We start from the raw sequence: 26,495 nt of genomic DNA, 5'->3' as shown, positions 1-26,495 counted from the left end.
GGCAATTTGAGGATATAGGACAAGTTCTCATGTAACACTAAGCGAAACCATGGTTTAGTGCAAATGAGCAAACATGTGAATGGCAGCAGCAAAGATTGAGACTGCTTTACTGCTCGCACAGTCTTGCTCCTGCTTTGTTGGGTACATCAGAACCCAGCCTTGTGCTTTTTCTCTTCCAGACAAACTATGAGCAGTAAAACAAGAACAAACCTTGATTACACTTTGGGGTTTCCTTGGAGTGACACAAACCATGAGCCTGGGTTCTGACATATCGCTAAGCCAAACCATGGCTTAGGCCTGAGTAGAGCATTAGGACTGAGGAGGGATCAGTCTTGAGAACCTGCACATTTGTCATGGTCATGGTTTGCCTTAGCATTATGTATTAACTGGGCTATAGAGAGCTTATGTCATTTTAGGTCTTTTAGGGACTTAGTGGAGTCTGTTAATAATGGATCCCAATATTTATTTCTACCAAATACAAAATCTGGCATCAGGTTGAGAACTAGGGAATCTTCTATCAGAAAGCAAATGTGGCCCCCGTAACCATGGCTTAGGCTTTAGTGCCATATACAGACTGTTGTCTTTCCTCTACCAATAGAAGAAGAGTTTGGATTTGATATCCCGCTTTATCACTACCCGAAGGAGTCTCAAAGCAGCCAACACTAACCTTTCCCTTCCTCCCCCACAACAAACACTCTGTGAGGTGAGTGGGGCTGAGAGACTTCAAAGAAGTGTGACTGGCCCAAGGTCACCCAGCAGCTGCATGTGGAGGAGCAGAGACACGAACCCGGCTCCCCAGATTACGAGTCTACCGCTCTTAACCACTACACCACACATACATATACGTATGCACTTATAGATAATTCTAGACATATTTTCCATCTCCTTGTCATTGAGCTTTAGCAGGGTTGGGGGTTGGATTGGAAATAAAAAATGTTAAAGCACTGTCCAAGAAAGCTAGTTACATAAACCGGCTCTGAGCTGAGCCACTAGGAGCTTACCCATCACTATTTTGGATGAGTCTGGAACAGAGCTTGCAGAGTGTCCATACTCTTTTACAGGAAGGGGGAACCTATGGCCTTCCAGATATTATCATACTCCAATTGCTATTGGTTGTATAACTGCATATGGCTGCAATCCTGGGATTAACTTTCATTGGCTATTGTGGGGCCCACTTCTGAGAAAAAATGCGTAGGATTGCTCTGCTGCCTTTTTACAGCTTCTGCCTTCCCTCGTGTTCTCTTCTCAGTTCTCTTAGCCAACGCCACATATTTTTATTTCTTTTCTGCAAGGCCCAAGTTCTTTAAATGAACAGTGTAGTATTGTGCCGTGCAGTTGTGGCTACCACATCTGCTGCCAGCTCCTTCCCACCTCTATTCCATAAAGTTCCATGGATTGATGGCATGAAGCTTATGGCAAGATGACAAATGGACAATAAAAAGGCAAAGTGTTGGTTTTTAAAATAAACTGAAATGCAACTAACATCAAACTGAGGAGGCTGGCTTACCTTTACATTGCAGAATGAAATACTTGATAGTTGGGCTAAACTTTGCATTGAAATATGTGCACTGATCTTTCATGAAGTTGCATGAAAGGCATTGGCGATTCAACAATTCAATCGTTGACACACTGAAATGCAAATATATATGCATATATTGACAAAGCACATGTCGACATTTAACAAATATATACAAAGAAGACATTACGATAGCATGCAACATACAGATACACTAGGTTGTAGGCAATGCTGGTGTAATCAGAGTAGACCCATTAAAATTAATGAATCTAAGTTTGTCATTTCTATTAATAACAATGGGTCTACTTTAATATTAGCACTGGATACAACTACCATGAGGACCAGCATACAGGAAACTAGTTTAAAGGGGACAAACTTTTTGTAAATTAATTCATTCGCCCAGTCCCATTTCTGTTTTCCTGAAATGTTTCAATGTATACAAAACATTAACTAGACTCGGTATCAGGATCAGGAGAGAGACTGAAAGCGGCACTCGTTTTATCACAACATACATCACATATATAAAATAACATCCTTTGTAAGACCACAGAATCGTATTGTCTGTTTCTCAGGTAACTGATGGCACATGAATAAGAATGCACGGAGCTATTTCTTCAGACATTAAGGATAACAGGTTTCATAAACAAAGAGGCACAGGTCCTTTCAATCAGTGGGAAAAGATGCTGTTGTTGTTCTGCTTACCTATGTAGCTGTCTTCCTCTTGGTGAACTCTCAGTACTTAAAAAATAACTGGCAATGAAAGAGAAAATTAAATACCTTTAGCTGAGATAATAGTAATTTGTTGTAAAGATAAATAAAATGAGTATCATAACTGCAACATATATATGCAGTAGAGGTTATTTTGTAAAAAAATATCCTATTTTGACAAACTATCACAAAATCTATTGGTACAATTAAGAGATGGATTGCAACATTATTGCCAATAGCACTGAACTGCTATGAATAGAATGCAAGCTGGCTTAAAATTGTCTCTCTCTCTCTGTGTGTGTAGTATAATGTATAAATAATGTATTCTCTTAACCGGGTAGATTAATTCATTCTCACATCAGGTACAGATAAAGGGCCATGTTATGATGTGGAAACCTCAGTATAATAAAAATTCTTCAGAAATTAACTGGTGAAATGTTACAAACTTAGGGAGCAGTCCAAACCAAAGATCCACCAGGATGAGTGGGGCAGGTGAATGCCTGAGCTCAGCCAGGGATATGCGGGCTAAAGTCCCTCATCCGAGCTCAAGCCAGATATATGCCTTTGTAAGACCTAGATCCCGGCTCAGCTGAAGAAAGGGTGTTCTGGTAGCATAGTGGTGGCGAAGCAGGGCCACCTCTATTTCAGACTCATTCGACCTACCCACCTGGTGGAAGCTACACTAGCAAAAAAAGGGTGGTATAATTCAAACTCCACTTTGAAGGGTTGTTTTCCTTCAGCCAGCCTTGGGCATGCTCAGCTGGCAGCAGCCCTGCTCCTGAACAGAGTTTGAAATAGGCATAAGTAAATTATGTTGGCTTCCTACAGTTTGGATTGCTCTGCCTACCGTATAGAAGAATAACAGTCATAGAAACATTTCTTACTTAACCTTCGGGAATGCTTCTTTCCCATGATAATATTGCGAGGGTGGCAGACAAGTCTTTTTATAAGCAAAACGCCCCCAGCACATTCATCCTTACTGACGCTATCCGACATTTATCCCTAAGTATTCTAAAGAACACAATTAATCTGTAGAAGATTTGAGAATGTAATCCAATACATTAGCCTTACAAGTTGTATTCAAGTTATGCTCCTTATTTATAAGAGCCTAGAAAACCCATTTTTTATTTTAATTTTTGTTATTTCTGTTAATGTAGTCAGATGTCACAGTCTATCTCTGCTCTTTATCTGCGAAAGATTCTTCAGTACGTTGAAAGATGAAATGAATTAGCACTGCAATCCCTGTCTGGGGATTGGCATGTCTTAATGGAGGCTGATAGGGCTGGAAAGAGGGGTCCTTTGCCTAATCCAATTCCTCTCCCCACCCCCACCCCAGCCTAGTGTAAAGCAGGGTGGATTGCAATTTAAGTTTCCATTTATATATAGGGCTATATCTTATGGTAGTGCTTGAAAACTAAAGAAATAGTTAATATGGTTTCCAATACAACAGATTTTTATCTTGATAACACATATATTTTACCTGAACAGACAAAGAAAAATAATGCTCACATCTTTTGCGTATATTCATCATATGCCAAGATTTTGATAACTTCCCAGTTTCCTGATGTCAGATGTCGTATACTAAATTGTTCACTCTTGGTCTGTAAGAAAATAAACAACAACAATAGGTATGTCGGTGTCCCCTCCCCCCCTCAAAAACGATTTTCTGTTGCCTCCTGAATTACCTGTAAATATGATTATAATGGCATTTTCAAATGTACAAGTTTAATGCACACAAAATGCACATTAGGAAGACGGTGATCATGACCATGTGCATGAAAGGCATTGCATTCCAAGCATAAATATCTAGCTTGAGCCAGAGATAGATGATCAAAAGTCAGCTTGTGCAATGAGGGCTTTCCTGGTTTGCATGCAAAAATGATACTCTGGCAGGACCTTTGGGAACAGCATTTGATGGGGTATTGTGGAACTGCTGCAAGATGTGGAAATTGGGGGAGGGGAATTGAAGGGGGGGGGGTTCTGTGAGGAAGTTTCTGCTCTTATCTGCTTCTGAAAAACATCCCTGGATACAAGCCAGGCTGCATTTCTGAAGGCTGCTAATATGAAGTTCAAGTGTGTGTGTGTACATGTGGAGTGTTAGTTCATTTCAGAATGGTTTTAATCTACAAAAGTCTGGATATGGCAAATGGCAAGAAAAGAACTGACTAATTTATGGGGGGCTACCTATGATCTGCCAGTAGCTGACATTCTTTCAAAGAATGCTAAACTTGTAGGTCTTACTCTAATGCAGCAAGACATTTCCTATGTTCTTACAGAAAAGTAAAAAGAAGAGAAATGCTTGTGGTCTCTTGAAGACAAGCAGAGGTACACAGAGAGACAAGAGATATAAATAGTGAATTAAAAGGGCACTCATTGACAATTGATGTACACAAGGAGCAGAAAATCCCTGTTTCCCATGATCCCCTGGGTGTGAAGGAAAGCCTTCTCTGCCAAAGCAACTATGGAGAATATTAATTGGTTTCAAAATCCGTCCTGTCCTTTCCTCCCCCTTCAAAGTAACTGTGGAAGAAAGTGGACTCAGAGCTGGTATATTATATCTTTGGGTCTGTCCCTCTTGACTCTTGAAGAGACTTGGGAAAGAGGTATGTTCAGAGACAAGAGTGCATTCCATTTGGTCAAGTTTGAGAAGTGGGAGAAATGTGTCACTTAAAGGATAAAGGGACACCTAAGCCAACCATGGTCAGAAAACCCAAGCTGCAAAAAAAGAAGTTTTTTTAAAAAAAATCAAGGGCATAACCTTGTGTTAATATAATAGCAACTTATTTTTATGCACAACCGTGCATTTACTGGAAACTGCAGAACTGACACATACGCTCAAGCCCTGTGTCTTTCTGAAATGATTCGCTATTAATTTCCTTCAATCCTCAGTGACACTCTGGCTACAAGCCACCATGCTATGCGCCCTTAAAATAGCTTATTCCTGTGGGATTCAGTGGAACCAGCATTACACTTTGTCAGTCATTTCTTTTTATTTTTCATGAAGGTGATCTACTTATGCAGAGGAACTATAGCAATTTCTAGCACCAGATAAGTATACTGTACAGTAGTGCTATCCTGATCATGAAAATTAGGCAGCCGCACCATTTGAGCTACTTGTTCACACAGCAGGGTGTTCACTTTACTCATGTGAGAATACTGCAAACGTGAGAGGACAGAAATGGAGAAATAGCAGGGGAAATGTGATCTGTAAATTAACCTTAAATAAGTCTGCTCACTTTGTGGTTTGGGAATATGTTGGGGTTTTTTGTACCTAGTTCTATGTGATAAAAGTCTAATGAAAATAGAAATATATTGTATACAGGTATTGTAAATTCCATATACATTTTAATTTCTATGCATCTCAAATAAAATCAATATATGATGCTAATTTTAATCAGGACTGCACAAAGCTTCTCCGAGGCCTGGGCCAAAACTTTGCTGGTCTCTTCCTATCCAAGATATAAGGCACCTATGTACATGGAATTCTATCATACAATACTCCTTTTAAGCTCCACGTGGAAGGCATGAGCTAACACTGGTTCCTCATCCTATTTTAAGCAGCCTTCTTTCTTATTGCAGCAACAGTGAATTGGTTATGGTGGGAAACCACTTGAAAGTGTTGTAGTTACTGAAAGGGAATTATAATTGCTTCCTTTGTTCAGTGGCGTTTGAAAAGGATTATGTAACCCCAGATGTAGTATCAACCCAGGGAAAAAATGTTTTCTTACTTCTTCCTTAACAACGAAGGTAAACAGTGGTCTAAGTATGATAGCAATTTCCCCCCACCTCTCTCTCTCTCAGTCCCAGACATAGATGAGTAGAACTTCACTACAACCCCCAGCATCCCTCAAAACTGTTGCTGCTCTTGAAGTTCTCCCTGGAATGTCATGAGAGGCTCACATGTAATGGAGAAACTGAGAATTTGGTGGGGCTGCCAAAGAATCGAGGAATGGGAGAGTTGGAAGGGATCACAAGTCATCTAGTCCAATCCCCTGCAATGTAGGAATCAAACCCATGACCCTGAGGCTAAGAAGGAGACTCGGATCCAGAATGTGGCAGCTGGACTGGTGACTGGAAATGGCCACCAGGACTATATAACATCGGACCTAAAAGACCTTTGTTTGCTCCCAATATGTTCCCAAGCATGATTCAGTGTTGGTGCTTTAAAGCTCTAAATGGCCTCAGCCCTGTATGACTGAAAGAGCACCTCCACCTGCATTGTTCAGCCAGGAGACTGATATCCAGCTCCAGGGGCCTTCTGGTGGTTCCCTTCCTGCGATAAGTGAAATTACAGGGGACCAGGCAGTACATTTCCGAGCACAATTCAAAGTGTTGGTGCTGACCTTTAAAGCCCTAAACAGCCTCGGTCCTGTATACATGAGGGAGCGTCTCCACCCCCATTGTTTAGCCCAGACACTGAGATCAAGCGCCGAGGGCCTTCTGGTGGTTCCCTCACTGCGAGAAGCAAAGCTACAGGGAACCAGGCAGAGGGCCTTCTCGGTAGTGGTGCCCGCCCTGTGGAACGCCCTCCCATCGGAGGTCAAGGAGATAAACAACTACCTGACATTTAGAAAACACCTAAAGGCAGCCTTGTGATATTTTAATGTATTTTGGTATTTGCTGGAAGCCGCCCAGAGTGGTGGGGGAAACCCAGCCAGATGGGCAGGGTATAAATAATAAATAATAATAATAATAATTTGTCTTTTAGAAGCCAACTGAAGGCAGCCCTGTATAGGGAAGTTTTTAATGTTTGATGTTTTATTGTTTTTAATATTTTGTTGAGAGCTACCCAGAGTGGCTGGGGCAACTCAAACAGATGGGCAGCCTATTCTTAATCTTATTCCCATGCTCTACCGAATGAGCTATCAGGTGGGTTATGGCAGAACAGAGTCTCAAACAAAGATGTGCTCTTGTTCACACTCTTGTTTCAGCGACATCTATGCTGGCTTGGTCATGTCCACAGAATGGAAGATGGCAGGATCCCCAAGGAGGTGTTCTATGTGTAGCTGGCTTCAGGCACCAGGCCTGCTGGCCAACCAACTATGTGTTATAAAGACCTCTCTGGTTCCAAGCCTTATATATATACATTTGTATGAGATTCCATTCAGAAGGACTGACATTTCAGTAAATGTTAATAGGATCTGAGCAACTGAGATTCACCCTGCCTATGGAAAGAATGCTAGAATATCTCTTAATTACTTTAAAAATGTAATCAACTGAATAAAAAGAAAATAAGGTGTTCCAGCATTATCCAAAGTATAACACACAGGGAAACACGTTAGGAGCATTTACTGACAGATCACAATAATCACGCAAAGCTTCAGTACTGCCGCTGTGGCTTCCCATGGCTTTTAAAATCCCATGACATTTCACAGAATGTTCCTCTAATTACTACAGAAACATTAAATGAAATGCCACAGACAGTTGTCATATATTTCTGTCAGTACAAATGTATAAAGTACAATAAATGTGCACTTTAAAATCTACAATCTCAAGATCAATAGCATGGTATATAGGAGCAACATATCAGGTGGTGGGGAAACACACTGAAAATACAAATCCAGCACATACATTTCAAAGTCAAGTCGGCACATTCCCCAGTAGACCTTGGCTGAGTCTAGACTTGCAGCAGAATGAAGTGGGTTGGAAATGAAGGATAGCATGAGCGTTGATTCTTTAAACTACTGGTGGGCAATAGCACTTTTGATAGTTACTTCATACAAAGCAAAAACAAAACAACCCTCCGCGTCAATTAAAAATTAGCCCTCTCCTGTTGCTATATGGCCCCATGCCCTCCCCTCTCCAAGTCTGCTCTGGAGGGTAGGGTGGACTCCCAGAACAGTGCATGTGGGGAGGACAGGGGAGATCATTTTGGAAGCTTGCACTAATCAAACGTTCTCTTTAGTGCTAGTGCCTCACAACGGTTCTAGCTCAGCTCTTTGCTTTTTTTTTTTTTGCTGCTTTTCCTACTGGTATTTGTGCTACATTTTTAATGTAAGGAAGCAATAAAATAATGTGATCTACGACTAGTAATATATCATTTCACCATACTACTACACACTGCACCCTACTGTCACATTCTGCTGAATGTGTAGACCAGGTCTTTGTTTCTTCCAAGTAAGTACAACCAGTGCTTTTTTTGTGGGGCTATTCAAGGGTGCACCCTACTACTGCCACCTCCCACCTCCCCACATGTTAAAAGTGTGGCACATACTGTAACAACTTCATGGAAAGTACCAGCACCATTTTTTCAAACAACGCAAAACAAAACAAAAGCACAGAGTACAATGTCCTGAGATACTCAAAATGGTTCCAAATGCTTCATTCACTGGCTTCTTTGCAAGTGCATTTTCATGAAACAGTGAAGGAATATTTAATCATTCGCTGGCTTTCTTGCCAAATCAAATCACCACACTCAACCTGCTGGGAGAATGCTTTTCATCATTTCAGAGGACAGAGCTATGCATCATTTGAAGTGTTCTGTGATTACGATTTTTGTTAATACCTACAAATCAGAGACTAAAATCAGAATATATTTGGAGTAGCGTGCAACTCAAGGCATGTACGTTGCTTCAAAAGACATTTAAGTGATGGTATAATTAATTACAGACTTGTGCAATTATGAACTTGAAATTGTGAAAATAAACTTACCTGAACATTAAACATGGCAATATGATGGAATTCACCACGACCACCTTGCTTAACAGGAACTGTCATAAAGAATTTATTGCCATCTTTAGAAAAAACTGGCTCCTCATTCTATAAAAATGAAATAGAATCAGAATTCTGAAATTTTCTGTTAAACACTATGCTTGCCCGAGGGATCATATTACACCAATCCTGTAGTAGCACAGGTTACCAATTTATCTCCAGGCACAACTGATAGTATTGGTGGCTCCCTTTAAAATCCTAAATGGTTTAAATCCAAGATAACTTATGGGCCCCCACCTACCATTCATCTTGCTAACTCCCTACGATGAGAAATAGGGAGGAATACTCCTGTCTAAGGTGGAATCACATCCCTATACATGTGAAAAGCCATGTGACTCTTGCCTGGTACATTAAATGCTATTAATTAAGATCAGACAGCTGTATACACCTGACACTGCTCCTCTGCACCTGTTCCAGAATATCTGCTTGAAATGCCATCCCAATACCCTTGCGAGTTCAGTGCACTTCCAGAATTTGTAATACTTCTGCAGTTACTCCAATGCTTAAAAACCATTTTGTTTGCTTCTCTTAAATTAACCTTTAATTCTTTTTCAGATTAATGGATCGACATAGTCTGGTTTAAAATGTGGACATTTACCAACATTTTATTAACAGCCAATATATTAATGATATACATTTTTCATTCAAAGCAATTAATAATATAAGTACCTGTTTAGAAAGCCACACTTCAGATGTAAACTCGTATTTCTAAAAAGAAATATATATAAAGTTATAAAATACATATACAAAATCTTGCTAATTGAAAATCATTGCATTGTGCATTTTCCTCTGTTACCTATTTAAAATGCCACACAAACAGGAATAACAGCAGATTGCACTTTGAACCACATAGTTCCTATAACACAGGCCTTTTTAAGAGAGAGAGCACATGCAATTTCTTTGTTGAAAACACTGCCTTTTGATTTGTTTCCATGCATCAAAGTGCTGCTGCTGACCTTTGCTTAGGATGTTGAAGAACCACTTTCCCCTGTTGGAGTCTGCTGCCAATTGGGCTAGTCTTTGGAAGCTCTCTTGTGTGTCTCAACATCCCCAGAAATATGCTTATTTGAGATGGAGGGAGGACTTTTTTTGGGGGGGGGGTTAGCTGCACCAAGGCTTTCAAACCAGCTTCCAATGGAAACCCATGTTGTCTCCTCAGCAGTGGCCTTTCAAAAACCTCCCCTTTTTAGAAGGGGTTTTGGCTGTAAACTGCTGGAATCGGTATTGACTGTGAATATTTGAATTTTTTTTAAATTGATGCATTATGTTATTATATCCCGCTACTGTTTTAATGTTAGGTTGTAAAGTACAGTGGTACCTCTGGTTGTGTCCACTTCAGGTTGCGTCTTTTCAAGTTAAGAACTCAGCAACCCCGGAAGTGTTTACTTCCGGGTTTTGCCGCGCGCACACACGCAGAAGCATTCTTTGCGCTTTGCGCATGTGCAGAAGCACCGCTCTGGTTGTGGACTTTTCGGGGTGCGAACGGCACCCCGGAACAGATCATGTCCGCAACCAGAGGTACCACTGTATAATTTTAAAATTTACATGTTCCTGGCTAATTTATGTTTTTATTTTCTTTCGTAAGCTGCTTTGAGCTCTTCGGATAAGAGACAGGATACAAGTATTTTTAATAAATGAATTGTATCCTACAGAAGATTAAATTAAAAGTTGTATCCTACAGAAGATTAAATTAGCTACTGACCCCCCTCAGGTGCTAAGACTGGCAGAAGGGCTCTCTCTCTCTCTCTCTCTCTCTCTCTCTCTCTCTCTCTCTCTCACACACACACACACACACACACACACCAAAGTGCAGGGAATAGTGGCCTGGAAACTGCATTTTCATCTAGTTGCATCTAGCATCTTCGTTCTTGACAGTTAAGGAGTTTTGATTTATGAGACCTTCTTTTGCTAATTTTGTACTGTTCTGGCAATAATGGTTTTACTTGCTTTTACAAGTGTAACTGTTTTATCTGTTCCTCTAATTGCCTGTTATATTGGTATAACCCAACCTGGATTCTTATAGTGAAGGGAAGGTAAGAAATCTTATAAACAACTGAATAGGTAAATTAAATAGCATGTACTCTGTACTCAGCTCTGATCTAACTCCTGGAAAGCTTTGGATTGGTCACCACTAATTTGAGAAGGAAGGCTTTTAAAAACCTGTGTCATTTGTTTGGATATGAATGTGTATTTTGATAGCTAGCATTTCAATGCTAGTATACTGGAAGCATACAAACAATGAGCAATACACCTATATACAGTGTCTTTGCAATATAGCTCTGTCACACAATATCAAATAATGTTTGATTTTATTAATTATTTCAGCCCATCATAACTGAATAATTTATTTTATGGTTCTTTTGGTTAACAATTATACAATATGAAAATGAAATATATAGATTAGCTAACTGTTCAGTGAAAAAAAGTGAGCAAATGTGTGTGCTTGAATAATATTTACAAAAAGTGTGTTATTAGGAAACATTTCTAAAATGCGTGTTTACAGTAGTAAGGCTGGAGTTCTAAATCTCCTGCTATTTTTTATGATTCTCAGCCTTACTCTGAGAGTTGAACTCGTACATTTTGCTTAGACATAAATCACACTTATGTCAATAACTCTGATAATGAAGAGTACTCTTGTGGTTACTAACACTGCTGGAACACAGATTTATCTTTGGCTAAAGGGCCAATTATTGCTGCTGCTGTTTGCTAAGTGCTTCCAAAGACCCTACTGAGAATCCAAATGTTTCCTCGGTGTATTGAGTTTTGGCAGGTAGAAATCTGTGTGGAACTCATGCTTCCGCTCCACACACCCAGCTGCCCTCTCTACTAGATGATCATGCCCAACTTTTGAGAGGAAGTAAAAGCATGGCAGCGGGGCAGGTGTTTGTGTGTGTTTCCATTCAGAACAATGTGTTCCACATTATTTCAACCACAAGGCGAATTCTAACTCATGCAAATGAACTGGCCTCTGGCACTGGCAGTAAAAATTAAAAATAAGGACCAAAAGCATGTGATCTGCATACAGTGACAATAACTGTAAATCTATCCTATGAAAACGATAAAAAATAAATTGCATACCATGCTACAAGCACCAGTTGTCGTCTCACACACTGTAAGGATGGACAGGTTCTGAGGTCTGTTTAACCACCGCACGACAGTTTTAGTATTGCTGACCCACTTCACCATCATTATGTAATATTCTCTGTGGCAGATACACATTTAAAATTACAGTAGTTATATTGTTCCCACATAAGCTGTGAAATCACATCCTGTGTGCTGTGTTGAAGGACACTGATCCATTATTCCACTCAGCATCATACTGCTAACAAACCACATTCCAAGACCACATTCAGATTCAACATGCAAAACATACATAGCAAAATTATTGTACAGTGACTGTACTGTATTTTACAAAATTGACATAACAATTGGTTTACTGGTTTCTGACTGTCATGTTGCTCTTAACAACTTAGGTTGCCTTATGTTTTACAGTTTTGCTTTAGGTTTTATAACAAACAGTATTTTCAGTGATATGAAGTAGTCAGGAATAATGTAAAATGCCAAGGACATTCTGCAAACACTCTGTGCAAAAAGGGTAGACGACAAAGCAGCACAGATACTTGATTCCATGGGGGGAAAAGAAAAGAAAAATAATAATAATCCCCAGCACTGTATTGCCAAATAGATTGCCTGCCTGCAAACATTTGTAGCTAAATCGGTTTTATCAGTGGTACAGAAAAATGCTCTCTCCTTCTAAATCCTTGTAAGATTGCCATGATGAAACTGTTACCAAGACCACCTAGTACAATCTGTCATGTCTAGGCAGCTCAGTACATTATTTGTGGCTACTGACAAACATCTATCACCTATCATACTCTACGAGCAGACTCCTTACCCACAAGACCTTCTATGGGAAATGTGGGCCATTGAGGAGGCTGCGACACTCAATGCTATTACTGGGGTGGGTTTAAAGTAAATGAAGGATACGCATAATTGTAACCATATTAAGGTAAGTATCACTCCAAATCCACACACACCCAAAAATCAGGGAATATTTCACATTTTCTCTCATTTTTACAGGAAATTTCCAATGTTCAGGGGTGATGACTTTTCACCTTTCTCTTCCACATAAAAGCCTCCGAATCAGCACCCCCCTAATTTAAGCTACTCTAGGAACCTGGGATGCAATTTTCAATTACTGTACTGAATGAAGCACATTTTAGCAAGAGGATCATAGCATATGGCTAGCATGATATTAATGTAGATTTGATTAAATGTTCATTATTGTTTTTACTGAAATATATATACCTATATTTCCAAACTGTAGGAATGATGAATCACACTATATATAGATATAGGTATAAATATAGATATGTGCACACACACAGAGGTATTTCTACAGATGTGCATGCAAAGACTGAGAGATACAGTTCAGAACAACATAGATGAATGAATGAATGAATGAATTCATAGTTGAATATGCCCTGACATCTGTAGCATTTGGGAATGTTTTACTACTCATTCCACCTGATGTTTAGCTCCTATTTGATTAGAAAGGAACTTTAACAAGTTATCTTTTTATTCATCACATACCATCTCTTTGGGAAAGTATGTTTTAGTGCTTTCCCCCTTTTAATTTGATGATTCAAATTGTTTGCATTCAAATGCATTCTAATACATTTATTAGAATAAAAAACTGTCAGAATCCAGCCTGGGTTATCCAAACCCCAACAGCACAGAGCAAGACCAAGACAGAAATCTTAACATACACAGTCATTAGAGTAAGGACTGTTTTCAATGTATATAAAATAACACACAATTTCTGTGGAGTGGGGGAAGGAGAGATAGAAATTGGACAATCTGTCTCTCACACCCACACCCACACCATATATGTGTATGGTTTATACTGCTTTAGAGCAGCAATATTCAATAACCAGAGCATGATTTCATAGATAAAATGGATTTTCCTAGAAATGTACCTGGTCCTCAAGGCTTCTGTAAAGTAACGGCAGAATGGATTTTTAAACAAGCTCCAACTCAAAGAGAATATATCAAATGCTTTTAGTAAGAATGTATGAACCACAGTTTTAAAAACAAGACTGTTGTCACTTTGATCTGCAGCATTTTTGCAATCTTTCAGCTGGTGGGATATTACTTATGTGCCTACACTTGGTTGAAATGATTAGAGAAAGCCATGTTTGATCATCAGAGCCAGAAGGATGAGTTAGAATCATTTCCAGGTATGACTGGGCCTTGGTATGGTACAATCAGGTAACATCTACATCTACACTATATGTGCACATTTCTACCACTTTCACAGGCATGGCTTCCCTCAAAGAATCCTGGGTGGGCTTTACAAGTAATGGCTACAGGTTCTAGTTCTGGGGTTGGCCAGTTTCCGTAAAGAACTTTGTGCTTAAAAGAGGAGGGAAGCATCAATATTCTAGGAATTCTATAAAAACTTTATTGGAATACAAGCCTGTGAGTGGGATTACCAGTTTAAAGAGAGTGTCAATTTTGGGCATTATATATGCAAAGAATTATCTGTGGTTCCAAGTAAGAAAAGAGATGGAACAGAAACTGGCAAGCTGTAACTTAGTGGCTGTAGTTTCCTAATACTGGTTGGCTATGATGTCAAGAGAACCTGAACAGAGGTGGCCATACTCTGTAATGGCTCCTTGTGCAAAATCCTCTTTTTTTGCTGGAGAGGCTCCAAATTGAGTTTGATGATATACCTGTATCCAACTACATACCTTCTGATCGGAGGTGAAATATGAAGAGAAGTCGTTTAATTAAATATGATGCCTGTGTCTTCACTATGTACTACGTAGAAATCATGGGTCCATATTTATATTTAATATTAACATGACAAAGCTGTATTAGAATAATAATCTAATTAACACCAGTACTGTAACTTTAAATTCGTTCAGTTCAAAATTTAAGGGTATATGTGGGCCCCTTATATCCTGTGGGCCCCATGCATCTCACACCCAGTATGCTGTATATGACAACCACTAAATCTGGACCAAGTTATTATGCAAAAAGGATTGTACTTTAGTTCATTGCATTGTAATGCATTGGCCATTACAAGCCTTATAATAAAGTACACTCTATTTAAACCCAAACTGATAATCCTGCTGTTTTTTCCAGCTACATGTTACTTCCAGAAAACCGGTGCAGTACTGTTATCTTAAACAGAGATTAACTTCAATTTATTTGTGCATGTAGAGTCACAAGGCCAGTGGAAGTGATGATATTCCAGCTGAACTATTTAAAATTTTAAAAGATGATGCTGTTAATGTGCTACACCCAATATGCCAGCAAGTTTGGAAAACTCAGCAATAGCAATAGCCAGAGGATTGGGGAAGATCAGTCTACATCCCAATCCCAAAGAAGGGCAGTGCCAAAGAATGCTCCAACTACCGCACAATTGCCCTCATTTCACACACTAGCAAGGTTATGCTTAAAATTCTACAAGGCAGGCTTGGGCAGTATGTGGACCGAGAACTCCCAGAAGTGCAAGCTGGATTTTGAAGGGGCAGAGACCAAATAGCAAACATATGCTGGATTATGGAGAAAGCTAGAGAGTTCCAGAAAAACATCTACTTCTGCTTCATCGACTATGCAAAAGCCTTTGACTGTGTCGACCACAGCAAACTATGGCAAGTTCTTAAAGAAATGGCATCACCTCATCTGTCTCCTGAGAAATCTCTATGTGGGACAAGAAGCTACAGTTAGAACTGGATATGGAACAACTGATTGGTTCAAAATTGGGAAAGGAGTACGGCAAGGTTGTATATTGTCCCCCTGCTTATTTAACTTATATGCAGAATTCATCATGCAAAAGGCTGGACTAGATGAATCCCAAACCGGAATTAAGATTGCCAGAAGAAATATCAACAACCTCAGGTATGCAGATGACACAACCTTGATGGCAGAAAGAGGAGGAATTAAAGAACCTTTTAATGAGGGTGAAAGAGGAGAGCGCAAAATATGGTCTGAAGCTCAACATCAAAAGAAACCAAGATCATGGCCACTGGTCCCATCACCTCCTGGCAAATAGAAGGGGAAGAAATGGAGGCAGTAAGAGATTTTATTTTCTTGGGCTCCTTGATCACTGCAGATGGTGACAGCAGTCACGAAATTAAAAGATGCCTGCTTCTTGGGAGAAAAGCAATGGCAAACCTAGACAGCATCTTAAAAAGCAGAGACATCACCTTGCCGACAAAGGTCTGTATAGTTAAAGCTATGGTTTTCCCAGTAGTGATGTATGGAAGTGAGAGCTGGACCATAAAGAAGGCTGATCGTCGAAGAATTGATGCTTTTGAATTATGGTGCTGGAGGAGACTCTTGAGAGTCCCATGGACTGCAAGAAGATTAAACCTATCCATTCTGAAGGAAATCAGCAACGAGTGCTCACTGGAAGGACAGATCCTGAAGCTGAGGCTCCAATACTTTGGCCACCTCATGAGAAGACTCCCTGGAAAAGACCCTGATGTTGGGAAAGATGGAGGGCACTAGGAGAAGGGGACGACAGAGGACGAGATGGTTGGACAGTGTTCTCGAAGCCACCAACATGAGTCTGACCAAACTGCAGTGGAAGACAGGAGTGCCTGGCGTGCTCTGGTCCATGGGGTCACGAAGAGTCGGACAGGACTAAACAACAACAAGAGAGTCACAGATTGTTAATTTTCATATAATATAGCTGCTTACCTTGATTTAAAGCCATCTGGTGGCATGAGTTCCAGTGTATGTGTTGGTCCATACAGATTGACTACGTATAACTTGACTGTTGGATTCATTTCACCTGCCTTTGAAAAGAATGGATGAATAAGTCTGATATGTATTTGCAAAGACACAGAGAAGAACCATAGCTGTATGTGAAAATGTTAAAAGATGGATAACATAGCTAACCAGTTGTCATCGAATACATACATTAGTTGAATTCATGTGTCTTAACCAATTGCTGAAAATGTCCAACCCTCTGCTCCCTGCTATGAGGCCATGAGTGGCTACATACAAGAAAACATATATTGCTGTAGGCCTGGTGGAATGCATTACATATCCAGTGTAAAATGATTTTAGAATATGAATTTTAATCTAAAATGGGGGGAAAGACCAACTATTACTGAAAACATTGACTTTCTAGATGGACTATTCTGACTCCTGTCTTTGTAGTATGGGGAAGATGTGTAGTGCATACACAAACCATGTAAAAGTGGAAATCAAGCTTTCAAGCTAAACTGTGTAAAAAGAAAAAGAAAGAAAGAAATACACCTAACCTTAGTGATCACTTGTTTACAGCCCAAATATGCTGCTGCCATTGTGTTACTTTGGTTTTTTTAATCTTCTTTGTCACTGACTGATTCTAGCTAATCAGGAATTATATAGTGACTACATTATCAAGGCATCAAAGAGCCAATCAGGACCACTTCAAGATACCACTGAGGGCAAATGAATCTCTCAGATTACCCTTATTCTGATGGGGGATGGATGTATCATCACTGCTGCAGAAAGCAAGCAGTCTGACATTCTTTTCTCATTGCATATGTGTTTTCATTGAAATAATTCAAATCATAGATTGCTAGCTGCATGGCAGAATTTGGGCAGAACCTGAATGTGGATGCCATCCATATGCATTTCATTCCTTTCACTGAAATGTCCATTTGAATGTGTAATGCCATCCCAATAATGTTGCACTGAATCAACTACATATATTATTAGATTAGGATGAGGAAATGTTGCCTAAGCAAGAGGGATGCGTTCTGTCTTCCCTTACACCCATCACCTTGCAAACACTTCTCACAAGGGGATGTCAAAGTTGCTGAAATGGATTGGTGCTTTTTGTATGGGATGAAAGCATTTGTAAAAAGTGCCATGGAAACCCTATTTTGGCTCAGCAGCAGTCATAAATATTCCAGTAGTAATGAAGTGGAATACTGTACTGCAATAACAAAGTCCTTTGTCAATATTACCAGATCACTAGCTTCATAATTAATTATGGTGAATTGAAAGCTAACAGAAGTATTAAATAAAGGTAAAGGTTTTATGAGCATAATTCTGCATTGCCTGTGATAAATGGAACTAGACTTTCATTTCCTCTTCCCAAAGCTTAATTTTATTGTACATTTTGTCTTTAATTTTGTTTTCCTTTTGGCACTATAGAATAAGACATTGCTAAAGAAAACTAACAAAGTGATTCTAGAGATTAATTTCCCTGCTACTGAAAAGAAACAGGATATCAACTGATTTATTAAGTAAAAATAGTGTTGCCATTCAGTTGTAGGCACTGTCATATCATTTAACAATTTAATTTAGTTAAATGGAATAATTGCAACTGTCAAACAGATCCTATTACATGATATTATTAACTTGTTATGTTTATATTAGTTTTGATTTATGATTTACTAATATTGATAGGTGAATTCAAATATTCACAGCAAAAATATATCCTTGAAATCTTGCTGATCCAAATGCTTGTAAAAAAATATACCCAGACCCTCCAGATGTGCATCATATGAGTAGTTATATTAATATATTAAGTTATATTGCCCTGTGCTAAACAAAAGAACTTTTGTTTTGTTCTTTAATCTAGAAAAGAACAAAGCTTTTGTAGCTTTTTGAGAAAACATTGTGTACAGTAATTTCTGTAAAAACCATGACAACAAAAAATGGCTTCCTTTCCTTTTTGAAATAACTCATTTGGTAACACTGAACACTATACCTTATGCAAGTAATGAAGATTGTATGTAATGTTTCCTTACCTTTGGATAAGGGTACTGTTTTCCTCTGGGATACAGGAATCCAGTAAACCGAGGAATAACCATGTTTGGCACCAATGAGTCGTTTATCATAAGAAACGCCAGCCTCTCTCCATCAGGTGACCACCAGTGAGTTATGTGAGAATGAAGGAGCTCCTCTGGGGGAGGGGAGGGAAGATGTTCTTAAAACCCATGAAATTAACCATTGTCATATAATTCAGATCCCAATCTCAGGGGAGAATCCCAATCCACTGGCTGCCCACAACAGCTTCTCCACTTTCTCCACTGTTGTTTAGAATCTCACTGAAGATTGCTTTATATACACATTTTGCTGCTGTTGGCAAACTTCTTACTGTTAAAAATAAATTAAACAGAGCAAACAGACAATGCTACATTCTTGTGTACCAGTTAGGCCATAGCACAGCCAGGAGGCTGTGATTTTGTATATCCAACTAGATTGCTACTGTTTTGAAATCTGTTCTTCAATTTCTCAAAAAAAAATTTTTTTTTACTGCAAAAAGGTTTTTCTTCTTCTTCTTCTTCTTCTTCTTCTTCTTCTTCTTCTTCTTCTTCTTCTTCTTCTTCTTCTTCTTCTTCTTCTTTGATCTCATTCTCAGAACACTTAGAATTTCCATAATTGGAGGTCTCAGCTTACTTTATTCTTTCGAGCTGACCATAGGTGGTGTGTCTGTTTCCTCTCCAGTAAACTTTTCTGCAGTCTCCTTAGCTGCTCACACTTCCTGATCTGAAAACACTCAATCGGGGGAGTAACCTCATGATATCTTTACCTAGTCTTCATCTGTGGAAAGCCGGAGAGGCTGCAGAGTGAAGACCACTGGTGGGATGATTTAATGAATGAAAGAAACACCTGATAATTTCATTGACTCTCTCTCTCTCTCTCTCTCTCTCTCTCTCTCTCTCTCTCTCTCTCTCTCTCTCTCTCTGGCTGTATCTCCTTCCATAGTCTTGTGAAAAAATAAATTGAGATGCTGCAGTAAGAAATATAAAATGCCAACAGCTTTTTAGCTGCCTTGCATGAACCACAATTTCTAATGCTTGTCTTTATAACCACAAATTTCCAGGGCACTGTTGGTTCCCTCATTATTCTGCATCCCTATATCTCTTTGTATCAGAATAGTTATAAGTAGAGCATAAAAGGTAAAGGGACCCCTGACTATTAGGTCCAGTTGCAGACGACTCTCGCCAATGAAAAATAGGTGGAGTAATTTTCAGGGCTGTTATGCAAAACAATGTATGTTCTTGTTCTGTTCCCTTCCCCATACTATTGTTTTCTTCTTGAAACAAGAAAATAAGAAGGATTTTGACAATTTAAATGATCACAAACAAAAGCTTATATATAGGCATCCCTTTGTTATAATGCAGACAATTTTGCAAGAAAACATTAAAAAGAAAAATCAACAGCATTGTCCTATAATGAACAGAAAATTGAACATGTGTGGGTCCTCTGCATTTCTAATAAAGTTGCATCTGTGCAATTTACCTTCATATAACCAGTCTGCAATTCCATTAAATACAATTCCTTCTTTTCCAGACGATGTTAGTCGCAATGAGCTACTCTTTACATCAGGCTGGTAGTAGATGTTATTTTCAAAAATGTAAATCTAAATTAGGTAAGAGGAGGAAAGGTTTAATGCAGAAGCTAATGAATATTTTCAAGTTCAGTGACAGGTAAAAAAATATGCAATTTAATAATATTATGTAAAGGAAAACTCTTTCTAGTTTTCCACCAGCCATTTCCTTCCATTTACTGCTTTTTATTGTGATGTAGATTTCAGACATTACCAGAATGTGGAAATGGATAGAAGCTGAATAAGGCACATTCACATTCACCCTGTTGACCCTCTCACAACTCCAATATATTCTCATTCATCTACATAGCAAATGTTGTTTTGCTTCATGCTGTTCCTGAGGGGGACCAAGATACCAGGCTGTATGTTGAAACAGGACTGAAACTGAAGGACACAGCTGATATCCACAAGCTAAAGCTTATTTTGCTATTTCATAGTCTCCATTTTCTAGTTTTCTGGAAGTCCTACAACCCGTGTTATGGCCACCCAGCTGTGTCAGCTGTCGTGCTGTCATTGTTGGACCATAAATATTCAATCTGTTAGTGGTGCTGACAGTTGTTAGTGCACAGTAGACCTAATACACTTTACAGTTTAGTTGCTGAATATCCCTCCCCTCCGTGAGCTGGGCCCGGGAAATCCCCCCCCCCCGAGCCCACTTCACCAGAGCAGCTCCCTCTGCCTCTCCTGCCCTTGCAGCTGGGCCCCAAGCACGTCACAGCCGAGTGACCCAGCCGCGAAATGTGTAGCCCCACAAGAAATAGGAAGGGAAGGGAGAATGTGCAGTCTTCCTAACCTCACCCCATGATGTGCTCGGCTTTCCCGCTCTGCCCTTGCCACCTAACATCAGTTTCTCCTCCCTGAATATCTGGCAAACATGTCCATTCATAATTATATTTATTAATCTACCAGTGCTCTTTTTTTCTAGAAAAAAGGTGCCAATACTGTGTACCAGCACATACCGCCAGAAAAAAGCACTGGTCCCACATATACGACCTTTTAGTTGCCATTCTAATTCCAGGGCCCACCAGCCACCATATGCATATAAATTGATTTGATGCATGTGTTCTTCTTGTTTTGCTCTCTCTCTGTATGCTTTTTTTTAAAAAAAGTATTTATGGAAATATTGGAACCGTTTATATGTTTTCATTATATTGTAATTCGCTTTGGGATGCCTCATGTGAAGAGAATCATAAATGAAGAGAATATATATAAATATATATATGCAAATCCAATGTGGATACTAGTGCTCCAAACCAGAACCATGAATTCTCATTTCTGAATAAAAAACAATAGTCCCACAAAGGCAATTTACACTGTGTACGCAGTATACACAAAGGGTTGTATACTGGATCCCTTATGGACAGGCCATGAAGTGTTACAGCATTATACCAAAAATGGTGGTCCTCTACTAAGTGGCTATTTTTTCTTAGCTTTTTAAAACGTTTATTCCTTCCCTTATTCCTTTATCTTCCACAGTCTCTTATTATTTCACTCTCTTTGGGACTCAAAGTTACTCATTAAAGTTGTCCTTTCCAATGGGAAGCTTGTAAACAGCAGCCACGAACAGCTGTGTTTTCACAGAACTTAATTACTTTTTATGACGTAATTGCATAATAGAAAAGAACATACTAGCGATAGTGTAAAAAAAATGCATTTTGATACTTTAAAAATACACAGGTATCACTATAATCGTTTTAGGAGAGCACAAAACCTTCTCATTTTTACACATACCAGTATGACCTTTGTTCCTTCAGCTCAAACACTCAGGGCTTCTGGGGCACAGCACTCCCACAGAGAATGTCAAGCAATTTTGTTTTAAAGAAACATGCCCCCTAAAGCTCAAAGCAATACACTCTTTCCTATCGCACACACATTTTATGCTTTTATTTGAACATTTCTATCAGTCTATTGTTCTCTGGCCAATCAGGTCTATACAGCACTCAGCCAATCCAAATCCCAAAGTACAGAATGACCCAATTTCTAAACAAGAGGAATGTATTTAGAAGGATTTTAAATGATTTCAACTTTTTGAATAAATCCATGAGAGGCACTGTTAAATAAATGAGAGGACTGTTAAATCAGTAGTTCTACAAATATTAAATAAAAGAAGTGACAGCATCCAGTTTTAGGAAAGATGTGAAACTCATGTAATAATTAAAATAATGAAAGGCTACATAACCTACAGGCATGAAATGGAAGTGTTGCTTGTTTCTCTAGCCTTCTAAAAATATTACTACATTAGCCCCAGTTCTAAGGTATAAGATCCACAGGTTTAAGATTGAATGTTGTGTAAGCAGACTTCTACCTGTGCCGTGGGACTTCACCTTCCCCTCCTTCCCCACTGTGCCCCCAAAATCTGCCCTGGAAGATCTTCCAAAGAGGAGAAGTCCATTCCACCAATTGTGTCCATTCCACTGGTGGGCACTGTTGAATTGCACCCAAAAGTAGCACTGTACGTTATTTACAGGGCTATAATCTCAGATACCAAGCTACTCAAGAAAAGAATTGTTTTCTGTTTCTCTACTCCTGTATCATCTTGGAAAAGATGCAAAACATTTATAAACTTTCACTTAAAGTTATATTGGCTATGCTTACACAACACACATATAACACAGAGAGACAAACAGATGCAGGCACATACTATGTTAATCCTCAGCGCAACACTGGGTGTAATTTCTCATTAAAAAAATACTTGAAGGCTGACACTATAATTTGCTTCACATATGATTGTAAGCCAAGCTATGGCTTATCAGATCCACACAAACATGTTGTCTACTGGAGAGAAGCTTGCACCCACTTTGCTCCTCCATGGTCCTTTTAGCATGGACAGCATGCTGCAACAGCTAAAGCAAAGTCTGACTGAACCCTGGATTGTGGGATTAAGGTCTCTCCTTCCTAAACACAATCATGGGTGGTGGTGGTGGAGGAAGGGTGTGTACTCACTTGGCTTCTCTTTGGGAGCAGGCTAAGAATGGCTGAGTCTTGGACCATGCCAGCTGAATTTGCTCCCTTTCGGCTGCTCAGCCATTTATATTAGCTGCCTTGAAGAGCACAGCCAACCTAAACAAGGAAAAATATGCTACCCGACCAACAAACTGAAGCCAAAGACTAAGTAGGAATTTTTTTTTTCAAAAAAAAGGCTCCCTCTGTTTGGGGACTACAATTCCCATCTCCCTGACCACTGGTCTTGCTAGCTAGGGATGATGCGAGCTGTAGTCCAAAAACAGACGGAGACCCAAGTTTGGGGAACACTGGTCTAATTGATATGATATAAATCATGATAATGAGATGACTGCAAAAAGGTCACTAATAGTTATAGGAAGTTGTATTATTCAGGTCACTGTACTCAATCCAATATAAATTTTGTGCATCTTCCAAAGCTTAGATATCGGACTCTCAGCTCACCGCTATAGTCGTATACAATAGTTAGAAGATTTCACATTTTTTCCTTACCCAAATTACTCTGAGAGTGATTTGCATTGCCAGCACTTCAAAGTTGTTGTCTGCTATGTTATTAATAAAGCTATGGCCCTTGAGCCTCATATGGTTGTCATGTGTGATCATTCTGGTGTGTGGGTGTGAGAGGGACATCACAACTGTATAGCACTTTCATGGTTTTTAGAGTGCTTCACAAACGTTATCAAGTTGTAATTATTACAACAGCCCTGTAGGGTAAATCAAAACCTCTTGGTGCTCTCTTCCAGTCATGAGCATCAAAACAATGTGAGGTATATATTTCTTTTTCTGTAATTTATTTCACTGTATCAATACTATATTGCAAGTACTGAATGTTCAGTGCAGTCCTATATATTATGATGATATATATAGCATAATTCTGAAACTGCAGTTCTCTTGAAAATAGTTGAAAGAGAAATTGCTTACATGGTATCCTATATAGATTCAAGTGTGTTCTCATAAATTTATTGGTGGCTTTGTGCCTAAAAAGCTTTCCCTGGTTCTTGGCATGAAGATAAGAAATAAATTGAAAAAGGCAAAAGGTGGAACCAGGCTATATTACCTTGCATGAAAATCCTTCTTTTTCTTTTCTTTTCTTTTTTTTTTAAAGCTTTTCTCCTAACTATGCCTGTGTGAAGACTAACACCTTTGATTGCAATTTATTTAGTGATTAGTAAATTTGAAATATTTACAAGCTGGGACACAAATACATGCACACACATGCATATTTCCATGTTACATCACAGAGCTCTTCTCCTTTGGCAGACCCATTCATGTACCATTTTCTTATTTAATAAATATATCTTCGGAAATTAGGATTAGAGAGGGCTTAAGAGTTTATAACAATCACATTTTTTATGATACTGTGAAGAATTAAGGACGCAGTCGCATTAACATGGTACCTCTGTAAGGAAGCTTCCATGATACTGTATATTTATAGTTTCATAATAAAATGAAATGTACCGTTAATCATCCAGCTAAAGTAATTATTTCTATGATGATAAAAACAAAGGTTTTGGGACCCAGTTACTGGTTCACATGCCGTTATCTGAACAGACATTAATGGAATTGCTAGTTTCATGGTTTGGCAAGAGCTTCTGATACTTCAAGGCAGTGACTTTCAACCTTTTTGAGTCCAGGGCTCCCTTGACCAGCCACATTCTTTCTGTGGCTGCCCTGGGAATCCCCACTTATGCAAGGGTTTCAAAGTTAAAAGACTATATTATTATAAGCCAGTTTGAGCTACAATACCATAGCATGATATCTATAACCTATTTTGGCTCCATTTTCTTCTTAAGCTCAAGCAATCAGTACTCATCCAGGAACAGTAAGCTTATTATTATGCAATCAGGTTACCTCCCAAGTTCTTGACAAACACACCCCTTGCAGATACAGGACAAAGGAAATTCTCTGCCACAATGTACTTCAAGCCTTTTCCTCTCTAAAAGTACTGCATAAGCTTTATGCCATAAGGTGATATCGCTAAGGGATGGTGTTTATGTTAGACACACTCACAAGAATCAAGGGGTTGAATGAGTAGGTGCCCTTCTGTAAGCTGAATGCCTCTTCTGCATGCAAAAGAACTTTTTTCTGCCTCTGTTCAAGGCAGAAAAGGTGTAAGAAGAAAGAATATTGAAATGTAGAGGTGTACTTACATCTGTGCCAGGCATTGTGCTTTCTTGCACAAGGTCTTTTTAAATTCTCTCAGAATTTTTTCCTATAACTTAGCAGCCCTTTTGTGGCTTTTTAAATGCTTTTATATATTGCCCAACCCCAGGCTTGGAGTTTTGTTTTGTTTTGTTTTTGCTGTGGTGAATTTTGTATTGTAACTGTATTTTCATGTTTTTTCATTATATGTTATTTAATATTTAATATGTTACATTTTTACATGCTGTACCCAGAGCATTTCGGTTATAGGCTGACATAGAAATTAGGACTGTGCACTGGGATCTAGCCGAATCCAAAACTGAGTTGGGCTAATCTGGGTAGATCCCACCTCTGGCCAGCGCGGGTTGATACAGCTCAGGGTCGGCCAACCTGGAGCAATCTGGCGTAGTCTAAAGCTGTCATACGGGACGCAGGTGGTGCTGTGGTCTAAACCACAGAGCCTAGGGTTTGCTGATAAGGTGGTCGGTTCGAATCCCCGCGACAGGGTGAGCTCCCATTGTTCGGTCCCAGCTCCTTTATTAATTTCTTAATTATTATTTTCTCTCTTTAAAAACATAAACACTCAACATACACACACACTTTTACAGACAAAAAGAAGGTAAACGGCGTTTCCGTGCGCTGCTCTGGTTCACCAGAAGTGGCTTAGTCATGCTGGCCACATGACCTGGAAGCTGTCTGCAGACAAACACTGGCTCCCTTGGCCTATAGAGCGAGATGAGCACGCAACCCCAGAGTCATCCGCGACTGGACCTAACGGTCAGGGGTACCTTTACCTTTTAAGGCTGTCATAAGATGGGACAACAGGTAGTAGGTGGGGGGGGGGATAAGGAAAGGCAGGCAGCCTCTACAAAGAGTAGTGCAGAGCCGTTTGCAAAGGGGCTTTCAATCAGTCACACATTTCACTTGACTTGTGTGCCTGTTCTCAGTAGGGGAACATCAGTACACAAACTGAGCAAGACTGAACCCAAAATTAAGCACAAAAATGGCTGAAAGTCATATTCCTTTTCAGGAGGTCAATACAGATGGATTGTATTTAGGCAGCAAAATGTTGAGCAGAGACAGACTCTCCAAGTATCCCTGTTTTCC

The 26,495-nt window shown here is 39.3% G+C and overlaps 1 protein-coding gene across 2 annotated transcripts in view; it reads right to left on the bottom strand.

Annotated features, from left to right (window-relative positions):
• Positions 1 to 26,495, bottom strand: part of DPP10 (dipeptidyl peptidase like 10) — a 233,828-nt gene that overhangs the window by 34,127 nt on the left and 173,206 nt on the right. For both annotated transcript variants that reach the window (XM_088652166.1, XM_088652178.1), the window contains 9 exons: positions 20,198 to 20,318; positions 18,700 to 18,854; positions 16,649 to 16,746; positions 12,014 to 12,137; positions 9,605 to 9,643; positions 8,876 to 8,983; positions 3,734 to 3,825; positions 2,219 to 2,266; positions 1,508 to 1,629 (listed from right to left, as the gene is read on the bottom strand). In XM_088652166.1, the coding sequence (XP_088508292.1) occupies positions 1,508 to 1,629; positions 2,219 to 2,266; positions 3,734 to 3,825; positions 8,876 to 8,983; positions 9,605 to 9,643; positions 12,014 to 12,137; positions 16,649 to 16,746; positions 18,700 to 18,854; positions 20,198 to 20,318 (907 nt within the window). The remainder of the gene's footprint in view (positions 1 to 1,507; positions 1,630 to 2,218; positions 2,267 to 3,733; positions 3,826 to 8,875; positions 8,984 to 9,604; positions 9,644 to 12,013; positions 12,138 to 16,648; positions 16,747 to 18,699; positions 18,855 to 20,197; positions 20,319 to 26,495) is intronic.

Source organism: Zootoca vivipara, chromosome 1, assembly GCF_965207765.1.
Source record: "Zootoca vivipara chromosome 1, rZooViv2.hap1.1, whole genome shotgun sequence".
NCBI lineage: Eukaryota > Metazoa > Chordata > Lepidosauria > Squamata > Lacertidae > Zootoca > Zootoca vivipara.
The sequence above is the reverse complement of the archived record's forward strand: the minus strand, read 5'-3'. Positions and strand labels throughout refer to the sequence as shown.